This window comes from Microtus ochrogaster, assembly GCF_000317375.1.
Source record: "Microtus ochrogaster isolate Prairie Vole_2 chromosome 14 unlocalized genomic scaffold, MicOch1.0 chr14_random_3, whole genome shotgun sequence".
In the NCBI taxonomy this organism is placed as follows: Eukaryota; Metazoa; Chordata; class Mammalia; order Rodentia; family Cricetidae; genus Microtus; species Microtus ochrogaster.
Genome location: NW_004949098.1, coordinates 14,775,358 through 14,792,701, shown reverse-complemented (window position 1 = coordinate 14,792,701; position 17,344 = coordinate 14,775,358). Strand labels below are relative to the sequence as shown.

The 17,344-nt window shown below is 37.2% G+C and overlaps 1 protein-coding gene and 1 pseudogene across 1 annotated transcript in view; one reads left to right on the top strand and one right to left on the bottom strand.

Moving 5' to 3' along the window:
- Positions 1–16,978, top strand: part of LOC113455439 (zinc finger protein 120-like) — a 28,648-nt gene extending 11,670 nt beyond the window's left edge. The window contains exons 2-3 of the mRNA XM_026787980.1: positions 15,206–15,332; positions 16,740–16,978. Of these exons, the coding sequence (XP_026643781.1) occupies positions 15,206–15,332; positions 16,740–16,876 (264 nt within the window). The 3' untranslated portion in view covers positions 16,877–16,978. The remainder of the gene's footprint in view (positions 1–15,205; positions 15,333–16,739) is intronic.
- Positions 1–17,344, bottom strand: part of LOC113458017 — a 211,828-nt pseudogene that overhangs the window by 52,200 nt on the left and 142,284 nt on the right.

Genomic DNA, 17,344 nt, shown 5'->3' with positions numbered 1-17,344 from the left:
AAACCAAATATGAGTGAGTACATCCCATGTTCCTCTTTTTGGGTCTGGCTTACCTCACTCAGGATAGTGTTTTCTATTTCCATCCATTTGTACGCTTAGTAAACGTTTCTAAAGTGGATGAGAAACTAGAAGAAATTTTCACCATCCTTAGCCATCATGGAAATACATATTAAAACTACTGTTAGATTTCATCTTAATGCTGTCAGAATGGTTAAGTACATAACAACAATGAAAACTAATGCTGGCAAGGATATGGAACAAGGGAATTCATTGCTTTTCCAAGTACACATTTGTACAGCCATTGTGGAAAGCAATATTCAATCTTCAGAAAATTGTGAATCAGTCTATCTCCATATTAACTTATACCACTCTTGTGTATAATACCAAAAGATTCTTCCAGAAGGATTCCTTCTCAAGTATGTTCATAGTGACTTTATACATAATAGCCAGAAAATGTATCTCTGAGAGATTATGTTGATTGACAATTTATGTGGGCTGATTCCTCCATTGAGGGTGGCATTATCCCTAAGAAAATGGAAGCTATCTCCATATGAGACAGTGACTAGGCAAGAGATTGAGCCAGGAAACAAACATTGCCCATGACTTTTGCCTCTAATTTTTAGCTTGATTTGCTATCTTAAGTTTCCCAAAATGATGGAATGTGAGCTGACACAATCAACCTGAGCTTCTTCTGGTTATCAGATTTAATTACAGCAGCAAAAACTCAAGTTATACCAAAAAAAATGAAACAACAAAAGGGATTTGTTTTTCTTGTGCAGAACCTGAAATGTTTTCTTTTGTAAGAATGTCAAATATATCATGACTTTAGGTTGCAAAAACCATAGAAAGTTGTACATAGAACTTGTTCTTGTAGGACCAGGAAGATGGGAATGTTAAGAGTAAAAGCAGAAAAAGGAGATTGAGATAATACGATTTCAGTCTAAATAGGCACCTGGTATAGGAGGATCTTCTTTCTATGTGTTGCTTTCATTGGTTGAATAAATAAAACTGCCTTGGCCTTTTGATAGGGCAGTCTTTAGATGAGCTAGTAGACAGAACAGAATTCTGGGAGGAAGTAGGCAGTGTAGTAGATGCCATGGCTCTCCTCTCTGAGATGGACAATGATTAGACTCATGCCAGTAAGCCATAGAAAGAACCCACTGAGAGAGGTGTGCTGAACTTGCCTAAAGGTGAGATGATTCTTCGGGGTTCCTGATTCATGAAAGAGTCTGTGAGACATTCTTCAGGATACAAAAGAAAGTGACTGAACTGTCTTTGAATTTTCCTGCTTCATGGAAATGTCTACTGGATTCTATGGGCCTGTAGGCTGAAGATGGATGCCCCAAAGGTACGAGAGAACTTTGGGTGACTGTCCAGGCAGCAAGATGTCTCTGTCACTTCTAGAGTTTTAGAAGTTGCTTACTTCTTGTTTATTTAAGTAATATTATATCCTTCTGGAGTCTTTGATGGAGTTGGAGAATCAATAGATAGTTATAGTTTTCCTTAGTTATGATAAAAGATAAAATAGATCTAAATATTGTAACTAATTCTTGCTTAATAACTGTTTTGTTATATGTAATGTTACTCTGTTAAAGTTAAAGCCTTTCTTTATTTAAACAGAAAAAGGGGAAAGGGTATTCTTTCTATTTGTTGCTTTCATTGGTTGAATAAAGAAAACTGCCTTGGCCTTTTGATAGGGCAGCCCTTAGATGGGCATAGTAGACAGAACAGAATTCTGGGAGGAAGAAGGCAATGTGGCAGATGCTATGGCTCTCCTCCTCGAGAAGGATACTGGTTAGACTCATGCTGGTAAGCCACAGTCAAGTGGCAATATACATTAATAGAAATGGGTTAATTAAGATTCGAGAGTTAGCCAATATGAGGCTAGAAATAATGGGCCAGGCAGTGTTTAAATGAATATAATTTGTCTGTTGTTATTTCAGGATATAAGCTAGCCAGGCGGCCGGGAGCCAGGTGGCGGGAAGTGGCCCGCTGCTCCTTTTATAACAGGCACCAAAGAAAATTATACTTGAGATCATTTGCATAATATATTGAGCCCACAATCTTTCTTATTTTGCCTATGCCCTGGAAATTTAGTACAGCAGAATTAAAAATAATAGGCTAATTTCTTAAATGGAATACTGAATTTGTTGAATGGCTATTACTGATGCCTCATTCAGGTCAACTGTAAAAAGAAAGTAACAACTGGGGCAAAAATAAATGAAAATGAAAAGATAGTTTCATATCACAATAAATTGCTGAAACAGGAGGTTATTTTCAAGGAGTTTATCACCACTATAGAAAAGACTCTTGCTATGGAATGGAAAGTTTGCAAGGTGCCTTAAAGGTAAGACTCCATCTATCTAAACCTTCAGTTTATGAAAGGAGTAAGCAAAGTGTTTCCTATTCCCAGGAAGCAGCTTCATGCAAACCTGCTGTACCTGTGATCCAAGCATGTTAGTTTTTATGCCAATTACCAAGTCAAACTTATGAATTTCTGGAGACGTAAGTCATAAGCAATGCCACACCAGTTTGGAATTATGATTAATAGGATGGTATTTATTTAAAGGGCAAAAACTTACAGATCACAGCCCTCTGCGCAACCAGGAAGGGAGTCTAGTCGCCAGCGGAGCAGGAAGAGAGAGCGAGGAGAGGGAAGTGGCTGCTTTTTTAAAGGGAGAGAGACCATGCCCCAATGGGCTGGTATCTCAGCAGCTATAGGCTGGAGGAGCAGGAGGACCTCCCGCAACAAATTTCTATGAGTTTGATGCCAGCCTGGTCTACAAGAGCTAGTTTCCAGGAAATGCTCCAAAGTTACTGATGAACCTTGCCTTGAAAATCAAAACAAAACAACAAAATAGATGTTGAACTTTCCAGTATCTCCCATCATGTATTGGTCCTGCAAACAAGAAAGAATAAAAATGTAATGAGTTCTTAGTCTGTAATTACAGTTCAGCATTGTTGCAGGCATCTTTGTTTGGAATAATCAGAAACCCATTAAGGAGACTGAGATTCCATGAAACTATGAGGATGAAGCCTGATGTTGTAATTTTTTTCTCTTTCTTCCTTTATGTTTGTGGCATCATGTCATTGGAGCTTCCAAATAAATGACACAGGAGAAGTTTTATTCCTTCTTATAAGTTCCCAGCCTTATTGTGGCTTGCTTCTAGGCAGTTTTTCTTAAATTATCCTATTGACATTTTGTTTTTGGGCCCTTATCTTTCTCTACTTGGAATACCTTTCTTTACTTCTTGCTCTGTGCCTTGTTGTGTAGTTAGGTAGCTATACCCTGGTGTCCTATTCTTTTTTTCACCTTGTTCCTTTTGTCCTCCCATATTTTTCCTTTCATTTGTTTTCTTTGCCTTCTAGATCCTTCCTGCCAAACTACTTACTGTTCTGTTTTTTTATTAGACCAATCGGGTATTTTAGACAGGCAAAGTATTACAGCTTTGCAGTGTTAAACAAATACAACATAAAGGAATGCAACACATATTTGCATCATTGAAACGTATGTTCCACATCAGAAAAAATAAAACAAATCTTAAAATAATATGTCACAACCTTTTCTCTTTTTGCCTAAATCAAAATGAAATATTAAAACTAAAACTATGTACAATAAAAGCAGTTACCAAGTAAGAATTACATTTACAATATTCAGTCCACTTGTCTTTATCAGTTTCAGAGAAAACACTCCATGATCCATCCCATTTTGGACTCCAGAGTTTAACATTTAGCTTACTTGCTGTCATAGCTACGATAAACTGAAACTGAAATTATTTAGTCTTTAACTCCATCCTAGACCTGAGATGGAATTAATATTCCCTATCAGAGACACTAAACTACCTGAACATTCAACCAAAGTTTATTTTTTTGCTTTTTTTTTTATTTTTCCATTCAAAAATTTACACTTACTCCCCTCCTTCCATTCCCCTCTAGTTCCCCTACTCACCCTCCTCCCTCCCCCTCCCTGCAAGAGAGAGGGCTGGGAACCCTGCCCTGTGGGAAGTCCAAGGCCCTCCCCGCTTCATCCAGGCCTAGGAAGCTGTGCATCCGAATAGACTAGCATCCCAAAAAGTCAGTACATGCAGTAAAAACAATACCATTGCCTTTATCAATGGCTTCTCAGTCAGCCCCCATTGTCAGCCACACTCAGAGAGTTCGGTTTGATCACATGCTCAAATCCACCTGGATTTGCTGAGCTCCCATTAGAACAGGCACACTGACTCAGTGAATGGACCAACCTCTCGCGGTCCTGACTTCCTTGCTCACCTTCTCCCTCCTTCTGCCCTTCAGCTGGACCTTGGGAGCTCAGTCCTTGCTCTGATGAGGGTCTTTGCCTCTATCTCCATCCATCACTGGATGAAGATTCTATCATGATATTCAAGATAATTATCAGTGTGATAGTGGGGCAAGGGCAGTTCAGGCACCTTCTCTTCTGCTGCCCTAGGATCTAACTGGTGACAACCCTGTGGACACCTGGCATCCTCTCTAGAGCCAAGTCTCTTGCCAACCCTAAAATGGCTCCCTTAATGTAGATATCTTATTCCCTACTCCTATATCCACCCTTTCTCCATCTCCACCCTCCCAGTCCCCCAAACTCTCCCTAATCTTTCCCTTCTCCCTTCCTTCTCCCCTCTTCCCTTCCTTCAAACCCTCCTCCACCCCTACACCCACCCCCATGCTCCCAACTTTTGCCTGGCAATCTTGTTTGCTTCTAATTTCCAGGAGGATCTACATAGGTTTTTCTTTGGGTTCACCTTGTTATTTGGCTTCTCTAGGCTTATGAACTATAGGCTTAATGTCCTTTGTTTATGGCTAGAGTCCACGTATGAGTGAGTACATACCATATTCATCTTTTTGGGTCTGGGTTATCTCACTCAGTAAAGTGTATTTTATTTCTATCCATTTGCATGCAAAATTCAAGATGCCATTGTTTTTTACTGCTGAGTAGTACTCTAATGTGTATTTATTCCACACTTTCTTTATTCATTCTTCCATTGAGGGGCATCTAGGTTGTTTCCAGGTTCTGGCTATTACAAATAATGCTGCTATGAGCATAGTTGAACAAATGCTTTTGTAGTATGATTGGGCATCTCTTGAGTATATTCCCAAGAGTGGTATTGCTGGATCCTGAGGTAGGCTGATTCCCAGTTTTCTGAGAAATGCCACACTGATTTCCAAAGTGGTTGCACAAGTTTGCATTCCCACCAGAAATGGATGAGTGTTCCCCTTACACCACATCCTATCCAGCATAAGCTATCATTGATGTTTTCAATTTTAGCCATTCTGACAGGTGTAAGATGATATCTCAAAGTTGTTTTGATTTGTATTTCCCTGTTCCCTAAGGAGGTTGAATAGGACCTTAAGTGTCTTTTGGCCATTTGAAATTTTTCTGTTGAGAATTCTCTGTTCAGTTCAGTGCCCCATTTTTTAATTGGGTTTATTAGAGTTTTAATGTCTAGTTTTTTGAGTTCTTTATATATTTTGGAGATCAGACCTTTGTCTGATGCGGGGTTGGTGAAGATCTTCTCTCAATCAGTAGGTTGCCTTTTTGTCTTAATGACAGTGTCCTTTGCTTTACAGAAGCTTCTCATTTTCATGAGGTCCCATTTATTCAACGTTGCTCTTATTGTCTGTGCTACTGGGGTTATATGTAGGAAGTGGTCTCCTGTGCCGATGTGTTGCAGTCTACTTCCCACTTTCTCTTCTATCAGGTTCAGTGTGTTCAGATTTATATTGAGGTCTTTAATCCATTTGGACTTGAGTTTTGTGCATGGTGGTATTTTCATTCTTCTACAGGTTGACATCCAGTTATGCCAGCACCATTTGTTGACGATGCTTTCTTTCTTCCATTGTATAATTTTAGCTCCTTTGTCAAAAATTGGGTGTTCACTATGTTGAACAGATATGGTGAGAGTGAACAGCCTTGATTGTTCCTGATTTTAGTGGAATGACTTTGAGTTTCTCTCCATTTAATTTGATATTAGCTGTTGGTTTGCCGTATATTGCTTCTATTATATTTAGGTACGATCCTGGTATCCCTAACCTCTCTAAGACCTTTATTATAATGGGGTGTTGAATTTTGTCAAATGCTTTTGCAGCATCTAGTGAAATGATCATGTGGTTTTTTTCTTTCAGATTATTTATATGATTGATTACATTGATAGATTTTCATATGTTGAAACAGCCCTCTATGTCTGGGATAAAGCCTACTTGATCATAATGGATAATTTTTCTAATGTTTTCTTGGATTCGGTTTGCCAGTATTTTATTGAGAATTTTTCCATAGATGTTCATGAGCGAGATAGGTCTGTAATTCTCTTTCTTGGTTGAGTCTTTGTGTGGTTTTGGTATCAGTGTGACTGTAGCTTCGTAAAAAGAGTTTGGCACTGATTCCTCTGTTTCTATTAATGTGAAACACATTAAGGTATCAGCTCTTCTTAGAAGTTCTCAAAAAATTCTGTATTAAAACCTGGTCCTGGGCTTTTTTTTGTTGGGAGGTTTTTTTTTTTGTTGTTGTTGTTGTTGTTTAAATGACAGCTTCTATTTCTTCACGATTTATAGATATATTTAAATTGTTCACCTGGTCTTGATTTAATTTTGGTAAGTGGTATTTATCTAAAAACAAGTCCATTTCCTTTACAGTTTCAAACTTTGTGACATATAGGCTTTTGTAGTAAGACCTAGTGATTTTCTGAATTTCCTCAGTGTCTGTTGTTATATCTCCCTTTATTTCCGACCTTGTTAATTTGCGTGTTCTCGCTCTGCTTTTTGAGTAGTTTGGATAGGGGTTTGTCAATCTTGTTGACTTTCTCAAAGAACCAGCTCTTTGTTTGATTCTTTGGATTTTTTTTTTTTTCATGTTTCTATTTTGTTGATTTCAGCCCTCAGTTTGATTATTTCCAGTCATCCACTCCTCCTGGGTGAGTCTGCTTCTTTTTTTTTTTTCTAGAGCTTTCAGCTGTGCTGTCAAGTCTCTAATGTGAGCTTTCTCCGTTTTTTTTTTTTAACGTGGGCACTAAGAGCGATGAACTTTCCTCTTATCCTTCCTGCCAACCTTTTGGCTGTTTTTTATTAGGCCAATCGGGTATTTTAGACTGGCAAAATAACACAGCTTTACAGAGTTAAAAAAATGCAACATAAAAGTATGCAGCACATCTTTGCATCATTGAAACATATATTCCACATCAGAAAAAATAAAATGAATCTTAAAATAACATTTCAATCTCTCTCCTTTTTTGCCTAAATCAAAATGAAATATTTTCACTTTAACTTACTAAAACTGTACAATAAAAGCAGTTACCAAGTAAGAATTACTTTTACAATGTTCAGTCCATTTGTATTTATCAATTTCAGAAAAAACACTCCATGATCCATCTCATTTTAATAACTGCAAAGTTTGATACTTAGATTACTTGCTATCATAACTATGGTAAACTGAAACTCTAATTATTTAGTCTTTAACTCCATCCTAGACCTGAGATGGAATTAATATTCCCTAACAGAGACACTGAGCTACCTGAACATTCAACCAATGTTCTTTTCCAACATTAAACCATCCATTTTCAAAAGACAAGAATACTTTTCTCTGAAGTGGGGAATTTGAAGGACTTTCCTTGTAGTGGCCAAGCTCATCAATTACTTTTCTCTGAATCCTGCAGAATGTCTGGCCATCTCTTCTGTGAAGCAGAAATCCCAGAGCATTGTTCTGCCTTGTTTTGAAAATGTTCAGCTATCACTTTCCTGTTGATCCTGCATATAAAATCTGCACAGAACACTGTTGAGCAGCCCAAAGTAGCAGCAGGTTTTTTTCAACCAGGGATTAGGCTTGCCAGAATGAAAGCAACTCCAGTGGAGTTTCTTCAATACCCATCATTTTTAAGCAAGAAAATAACATATTCTATACATCTTTTAAGTGTTTGGAAACCTTTTGTCTATCTAAATATATCTTTGTAGGACTCTGGAAATATTCCTAACATTATATTTCATTGTTATAAGTGTTTAACTGTAGAAGGAGCTGTGGGCTGGCCTGCTTTTTGTCCTGCTTGGCTCCTGCACAGCTAGTTTTATACCTGAAATAACAACACACAAATTGTATTTTTTTAAACACTGCCTGGCCCGTTAGTTATAGCCTCTTCTTGGCTAGCTCTCATATCTTGATTAACCCATTTTTATTAATGTATGTAGCACCACCGGGAAAGATTCAGCATGTCTGACCTGGCGGCTGGATCCATGGCGTCTGGCCCAGAGAAGAGAGGCATGGCATCTGGCTAACTTCCCTTCTTCCCAGCATTCTGTTCTGTTTGCCCCACTCACCTATGTTCTCACCTATCATGCCAAACAGTTTCTTTATTAATTAACCAATGAAAGCAACAGATAGACAAATGACCTTCCCACATCATTTAACTACTAATCTGAGTTTCCAGATTATCCTAAATAGTTTATAATAATAGCTTTCAAAAACTAGAACTTTATCTTATACTTTTAAATGTGTTTTATAGATACCATACCTTAAATAATAATAAAAATATATATGTACTATAACGAAAATAACTTAAATACTTATCAAAATACAAGTATCTATAGCTTACCAAATATCCAAAAGTCCACCATATTTCATCTGTTGGAAATGTGGGTGTCATGTTCTCTGGATTACTTCTTGATAAATATGGGTGAAGACATCTTTAGGGTTCTCTGAGAAAATTTGAGATAAAGTCCAAGTAGTTGCGAGAGCATCTATGATCTTTACTGATAGTCATCACTTGTCAATATTCAGGAGGTCTTCCCTGATTAAACCTGATCAATGTCATTCCTTAAAAAATCCACAGAATTTAGTCTGCTGTGGAAACAAAGGCAAAACCTCTTCTCAAAAATATTTTTATATCCATTTAACAGATACATTTGACTCATATTTTAAAATTAAAATAATGTGACAACAAAAGACCAAATAATCTAACAAAAATCGGGTACAGTCCTAAACAGAAAACTCTGAGCAGATGAGGGACACATAAGCAAGTGCTCAGCATGCTTAACTATCAGAGAAATGCAAATCAAAACAGCTCTGAGATTCGCTCTTCCACCTGTCAGAATGGTGAAGAACAAAAACTCTGATGAAAGCTTATGCTGGAAAGGATGTGGGATGAGGACATCACTCCTCCATTGGTGGTCTTGTAAACTTGTACAATTGCTCTGGAAATCAGTATGGTGATTTCTCAGATAATTAGGAAACAATTTACCCCAAGACCCAGCAATATCGCTGTTGAGTATATACCCAAATGACATTCAAGTATATGACAAGAACATGTGCTCAACTCTGTTCCTAGCAGCATTATTTGTAATAGCCAGAACATGAAAAGAACCTATGGTGTGGGAAGAGCTTTTGTATATGTGCTACATTTATTGATTAATGAATAAAGAAATTGTTTTGGCCAATAGCTTAACAGAATAGAGCTAGATGGAGAAAACTAAACTAAATGCTGTGAGAAAAAAAGTGGAGTCAGAAAGACATCATGAAGCCACTAGAGGAGGAAGATGTAAGCCACCACCTGAAAGCATGTTGATAGACCATGAGCCTTATGGTAAAATATAAAATAATAAAAATTGGTTAATTTAAGAGATAAGAGTGAGCTAAAAATACACTTAAGATATTGGTCAAACAGTATTTCAAATAATATTGTTTCTGAGTGTTTATTTTGGTGCTGAGCATCTGGGAACCAACTAAATTCTTCCACCAACAAACCTAGATGCACCTTAACCGAAGAATAGATGAAGAAAATGTGGCACTTTTATACAATGGAGTACTACACAAAGGTAAATTGTAATGGCATCTTGAAATTTGCAGGCAAATGAATGGATCTAGAAAAAACATATTGAGTGTGGTAACCCAGACCCAGAAAGACAAATATAATATGTACTCACTCAAAAGTGGCTCTTAGTCATAAAGCAAAGAAAATCCAGCCTAGAATCTACAACCCCAGATAAACTAGACAACAGAAGTCCCTAAGAAAGACATATATGAATCTACATTGGATGGTGAAAAAGACAAATCTCCTGAGTAAATCAGGAGTGTGAGGGTCACAGGAGAGAGTAGGAGTGAGGAGTAGAAAGAAGGGGAGTGAAGAAAAATGTAAAGCTCAATAAAAGCAATAGTAACAAAAAGATAACCCAAAATACCTAAATTGGTTCAATTTTGCAGTGCTGTTTATAATACCATGTCTTCCACCAGCTATCTGGTGCCCATCAGCCATCAAAAAGGTCAGAATCAACACAATACAATACAGGATCTTGACTCCTTGTGTATTTTCCATCATTACATGACTTTTTAAATTTCTATTAGTGTTATTATCTTTTTAAAGATGTTACTATTCTTTAAATCTATTTCTATAAATGTCTGTACCTATTGTCTTTGCTTTTTAAAGCCTATGCAAATTGTAAAATACACTGGAAATATTTTACAGGTTTTTATTCAATCTGAACCTGTTTAACTGAATATCATTTTGCCTTTTTTTAAAAAAGATTTATTTATTTATTATGTATACAAGATTCTGCCTTGATATATGAGCGCAGGCCAGAGGAGGGCACCAGATCTCTGTACAGATGGTTGAGAGCCACCATGTGGTTGCTGGGAATTAAACTCAGGACCTCTGGAAGAGCAGCCAATGCTCTTAACCTCTGAGCCATTTCTCCAGCCACCTCATTTTGCCTTTTTGAAAACATAAGCCTTTAAACTACTGTGCAGCATTGAGTTCCGCTGGTAACTTTGGCTACAGTCTCTTCCTGCTTCTCTGTTCATGAAAGCCAACCACTTAGCTTGCAGCCATGTAGAAAGTATGCTTCAGGAACTACATTCTGCCTTTATATTTCTGGAAATCTGATTCTTGTGCTGCTTGCAGACTTTTTAAGGTTAAAATTTTATGTGCCCCCTGCTCAAGGGCTTCTTTTGTAAGGCAGAAATTTTTACCATGAATTTTGAGCTCCATATTGCACCAAATTGTACGCAGTTGATTTGTTCTTTGGAGACACTGACACCCAATTCCAAATAAATCACAGAGCTTTATTATTACTTATTAATCTCTGGCCTTAACTTGGCTTGTTTCTAGACATTTTTCTTAACATGAATTATTCTATCAATCTTTTGCTTCTATTTTTTTTATGTTTTTCTATTCTATATACCTTTCTTTACTTCTTACTGTCTAGCTTGTTGTGTAGCTGGGTGGCTGGCCACTGGTGTCCTGTCTTTTTCTTGTTCCTCCCTCCTTTTTTCCTCCCAGATTTCTCCTCACTTGTATTCTCTCTGCCTTCCAGACCTTCATATCTTTTCCTAATAAGCTACAAGCCGTTCATCTTTTCGTTAGCAAAATCAAGTGCTTAAGAAAAGCAAAGCATCAGAGCTTCACAGAGTTAAAAAATACAACATAAAAGAATACAACAGATCTTTGCATCATTGAAAGAAATTTTCCAGAACTTATGAAAATAAAACACATCTTAAAATAATATTTTGAAATATCCTGGGTTGCATTTTGAGACCACAAGATGTTGAGATACCTAAACAATAAGGCATCTTCCATGGAGAGCAAGCTGTCTCTAGAGAGTGGAGGTAATCAAAGAGAGTGATATATGAATAGTTAGAGGGATAAGATTATCTCAGTCCTTTGAAACAGAAGTTGCATGCATCTGAGATAGAGCATCAGGATTGGATGTTTGTGCTGCTGTGCTTCAGTTTTGCCTTGGTCCAATCTTCCCTCGGTATGTCTCCATTTTTCTCTTTTGGAATGTGAATGGTATTTGATATCATATGTTACAAAGATGTAACACATTTTCTGATTTTGCAAGATGTCACTGTCAAGAGGTTGCCTTCAGTGTCACAAGACTTTGGACAATTAAATATTTTAGGGGCTTTTGCAGAGTATGGGGATCATTGAAGTGACTAAAGCATATTCTTAATGGATGACCATGAGCCTTTAATGACCTAGGTCATATTGTAATTGATTAAAATGAACACCTCCCCAAATAGGAAGAAGCATTTGAATATGTATCATTCCTTTGTAACTTTCTGCTGATTTCTTGTGAAATCATTAGTAGAAGAATACTTTCTGGATGGAATTACTCATTGGGGATGTGATTTGAGTCTCTATTCTCTCAACCTATTTCTTGTTCTTTGTGTACTGTTTTATATTTGATACTAACTGGTAAGCTTCCTTCTTGTGCTGTCATGCCTTCACCACCATTATAGTGGTATTACATAAGTTTCAGTATAACTATTCAGTGACAAGGCTGTTTAGTAGCCTGCTGTTTGAATCTTCTTGCTTGTAAGTTTTTTAAAAATATTTTTATTAATTTTTATTGAGCTTTACATATTCTTTCTTTTTTCTTTATTAAAAATTTCCATCTCCTCCCCTCCTCCCATTTCCTTCCCACTCCCCCTCTCCCTCCCCCTCCCTCTCCAGTCCTAAGAGAAGTCTGGGTGCGCTGCCCTGTGGGAAGTCCAAGGTCCTGCCCCTTCCATCCAGATCTAGGAAGGTGAGCATCCAAACAGACTAGGCTCCGACAAGGCCAGTCCATGTAGTAGAATCAAAACCCAGTGCCATTGTCCTTGGCTTCTCAGTCAGCCCTCATTGTCAGCCACATTCAGAGAGTCCGATTTGATCACATGCTTTATCAGTCCCAGTCCATCTGGACTTGGTGAGCTCCCTATAGATCAGCCCCACTGTCTCAGTGGGTGGGAGCACCCCTCGTGGTCCTGACTTCCTTGCTCATGTTCTCCCTCCTTCTGCTCCTCATTTGGACCTTGGGAGCTCAGTCCAGTGCTCCAGTGTGGGTCTCTGTCTCTATCTCCATGCATCGCCAGATGAAGGTTCTATGGTGATATGCAAGATATTCATCAGTGTGGCAATAGGATAGGGTCATTTCAGGTTCCCTCTCCTCTGCTGCCCAAGGAACAAGCTGTGGACATCTCCTTGGACACCTGGGAACTCCTCTAGAGTCAAGTCTTTTGCCAAGCCTAAAATGTCTCCCTTAATTAAGATATCTACTTCCCTGCTCCCATATCCACCGTTCTTCCATCTCAACCATCCAATTCTCCCAAGCTCTCCCCATCCTCCCCTTCTCCCTTCTCTCTCCCCATCTTCCCTTACTCCTACCCCACCCCCATTCTCGTGCTCCAAACTTTTGCCTGGCAATCTTGTCTACTTCCAATATCCAGGAGTATAACTATATGTTATTCTTTGGGTTCACCTTCTTATGTAGCTTCTCTAGAATCACAAATTATAGGCTCGATGTCCTTTATTTATGGCTAGAATCCACTTATGAGTGAGTATATACCATATTCATCTTTTTGGGTCTGGGTTATCTCAGTAAAGTGTTTTCCGTTTCCATCATTTGCATGCAACATTCAAGATATCATTGTTTTTTTTACTGCTGAGTAAAACTCTAAACTGTATATGTGCCACACCTTCCTTATCCATTCTTCTATTGAGGGGCACCTAGGTTGTTTCCAGGTTCTGGCTATTACAAATAGTGCTGCTATGAACATAGTTGAACAAATGCTTTTATAGTATGATTGGACATCTCTTGGGTATATTCCCAAGAGTGGAATTGCTGGGTCCTGAGGTAGGTTGACTCCCAGTTTCCTGAGGAACCGCCACACTGATTTCCAAAGTGGTTACACAAGTTTGCATTCCCACCAGAAATGGATGAGTGTTCCCCTTACTCTACATCCTCTCCAGCATAGGCTATCATTGGTGTTTTTGATTTTAGCTATTCTGACAAGTATAAGATGGTATCTCAGAGATGTTTTGATTTGCATTTCCCTGATCGCTAAAAAGGATGAGCATGACCTTAAGTGTCTTTTGGCCATTTGAACTTCTGTTGAGAATTCTCTGTTCAGTTTAGTACCCCATTTTTTAATTGGGTTTATTAGAGTTTTAATGTCTAGTTTCTTGAGTTCTTTATATATTCTGGAGATCAGACCTTTGTCTGATGCAGGGTTGGTGAAGATCTTCTCCCAATCAGTAGGTTGCCTTTTTGTCTTAATGACAGTGTCCTTTACATTACAAAAGCTTGTCAGTTTCAGGAGGTCCCGTTTATTCATTGTTGCTCTTATTGTCTTTGCTACTGGGGTACTACATAGGAAGTGGTCTCCTGTGTCCATGTGTTGCAGTCTACTTCCCACTTTCTCTTCTATCAGGTTCAGTGTGGTCAGATTAATACTAATATTAACACACAAACCTATGAACACCTATTTTCGACAAAGGAGCTAAAATTATAAAATGAAATTTCTTTATTGTATATGAGAATTTTCCTGTATATGTATATATATATATATATATATATATATATATATATATATATGCACCGTGTGGATACCTGGTTCTCAAAGAAGTCAAAACATGATCCCAGAAACCCAGAACTTGTTCTCATATATAGTTCTAATTCCCTTTTCAGTACAGACAATTGAACCCACCTATATGCAAGCCAGCGAGTTCTCCTTTTGAGCCCTCTTTCCTGCCCTGGGTGGATTACTTAGTATCAACATTTATATATAACTTTTTAACTTAAATACACAGTTCTTTCAGTTAAGCTTTTTATATGTTACAGTTAAATTAGCATACTTCAGGTTTCTGGAAGATGAATACAGAGCGGGAGTTAATGCATAACGCTTTACAGGAATTTCACCAAACACCTATGTATTTTTCTGTGAATTTTTATATGTTTGTTTTTTGTTTTGTTTTTTGCTGGTTTTTGCATAGATAATAGGTTCTTAATATTTAATTCTGACAGTCCCGGACATGATTAATAAATTTGTACAGCATTTAAATCAGAGGCCTCTGCCTTCTGAGTGCTGGAATTAAAGGCATGAGTCTTTACCTTTCTTGTTCTTCATTTTTGTATTTAGTAATTAATTGTTCATTCAATTTTTCCTATGTGTCCTCTTTACTTCTGATCTCTTTACTTGTCTCTCTATGTTTGTTTATAGGCATTTGTCTTGCAGGTGATATTCCATTCAAGGGGTATAGAAATGATAGAGGTGAACATTATCCTATTTAGTTTCCTTCAAAAGTTACTTGGTGACTGAATTAAAATGTCTATGGTATGGAATAATTGGGGATCAGCCGCAGAATTATATGAGTATATTGTCAAAGAATTATAGATTTACAATGTTGTCATCATCATGCTTTCTATCGTACATGTATATTGGAAAATTTAGGATGCAGTGACCTATGATGATATGCATATTGATTTTACTTGGGAAGAGTGGACTTTGCTGAATCCTTCCCAGAAGAATGTCTACAAAGATGTTATGCTGGAGACCTACAGGAATCTCACTATTATAGGTAAGACTGAATTTCCTCTTATGTTTCAAAATAAGGGGACAACGATTCATTGTTTATTGATGTTCTTATCTAATTTTGATTAAGAAAGGAGAACCATTGATTGAATAAATCAGGCATGGTTCTAAGGTTTAGGGAAGAGAGTAACTAAAATTTTACATCATTTTCAATATTACATATATTTTCTGATATTATATTTTAGGATACACTTGGGAAGACCATAATATTGAAAATCATTCTCAATGGTCTAGAAGATATGAAAGGTAACTTTCACGGGCAAGATGATACAAATGTTCCTCTGAAGAAATTGTAGTGTGTATTGGAAGTTTTAAACAAAAACAACGTAATAAATAATGACACTTTAAGGGCATCAATGATTATTACATTGTCACAAAACCATGTACCTCAATGTCAGCTGTGTGAATTGCATTTGAACACCATGCTTTTAAGAAAGAAGGTGTGGAAACAGTGTCTTAACAGTTATCACCATTTGAGTTATAGCATTATGAGAACTATGCTATAGAATTGTCAATCAATTTTTTTCATACCACTCACATTACAAAAATTATAAACATTGAAGTGGTGATAAGTATGTGTCCAAGAGTTTCTAATATGCAAATAGTGCATATTGAAGCTTGTGTGTCTCATTTACTTGATGTGATTGTGTTAAGTTTATTGAGGGTGCAATTAGAGTCAAGAATGAAAGGGCAGTTGTGGGCAAACCTTAATCCCTATACCAAAAGTCAATGATTACAGAGGGTCAACCTCTGCTAATTCAATTGGAATCTTTTTATTTATTTTTCCTTTACTAGGTATATCATATGTCACTCTGGATACAAGGCTTATGAGCATAGGGATATGGAAAGACATAACATACTTCTCTATCAGAATAATTAGAAGATATGTAGCAGTCCCCATGTTAAGTATACTTGTCGAATATCATTCAAGTATTTAAGTAATCTGTTTTCTTGTTTCAATATTACTACATCAAAAAATGCACATTGCAGAAAATCCCCATGAGTACTAGAAATAAGTAATACTTCTGTTTGTCCTAGCTCACTTAGCAAATGTAGTATCTCTCACAGTATAGGAAAATGTATGAATGCAATAAGGATATTAAAGATCTGAGCTTTTCAAATTCTCTTCAAATATGTAAAAATTTTCGTATAGAAAAATGATTCTGTAAATGTGACTGCTGTAATAAAGGATCTTACCATCAAAGGTACCTACGATGTTTCCAAACATCCTTAGTAAATCGATTCAGTATGAGTATAAACACAGTGATAAAACCCTAAGATCTAATTCCTTTTAAAAATTGGAACAAATTTAAAAATTATTTGTTAAAGTTATAAGATTCAACAGTGTATTGAATTTAGTAAAAAACTTTTAAATGTGCCATTATCCTTGCAGGCATGAAGGAAGTCAAACTGGAGGGAAAACTGCCATATACCTTCAAAGTATTAAAGCCATTGCATGTGTCAGTGATCTTCAAAGGCATAACAGAACTAATCCTAGGGAGAAACCATATGAGTGTAAGCAATGTGTAAAGCCCATTGCATGTCCCAAAAGACATCCAAATCATAAAAGAACATATACTGGAGAGAAACCCTTTGAATGCCATCAGTGTGGTAAAGCCTTTGCACGTCACAGTCATCTGGAAATACATGAAAGAACACATACTGGGGAAAAACCCTATGAATGTAATCAGTGTGGTAAAGGCTTTGCAAGTCAAGGTAATCTTCACATTCATAAAAGAACACATACTGGAGAGAAACCATATAAATGTAATTAGTGTGATAAAGCCTTTACATATCGCAGTGTACTTCAAAGGCATAAAACTGACTGCTCTTTGGACTGAAGAAGGAGGGGGAGGGGAGTGAGGGTGGGGAGTGGGTGGAGGGGGAGGGAAAAGGTAGGCGGGGGAGGAGGCAGAAATTTTTAATTAAAAAAAGGCACAAAAGAACACATACTGGAAAGAAACCCTTTGAATGTAATCAGTGTGGTAAAGCCTTTAC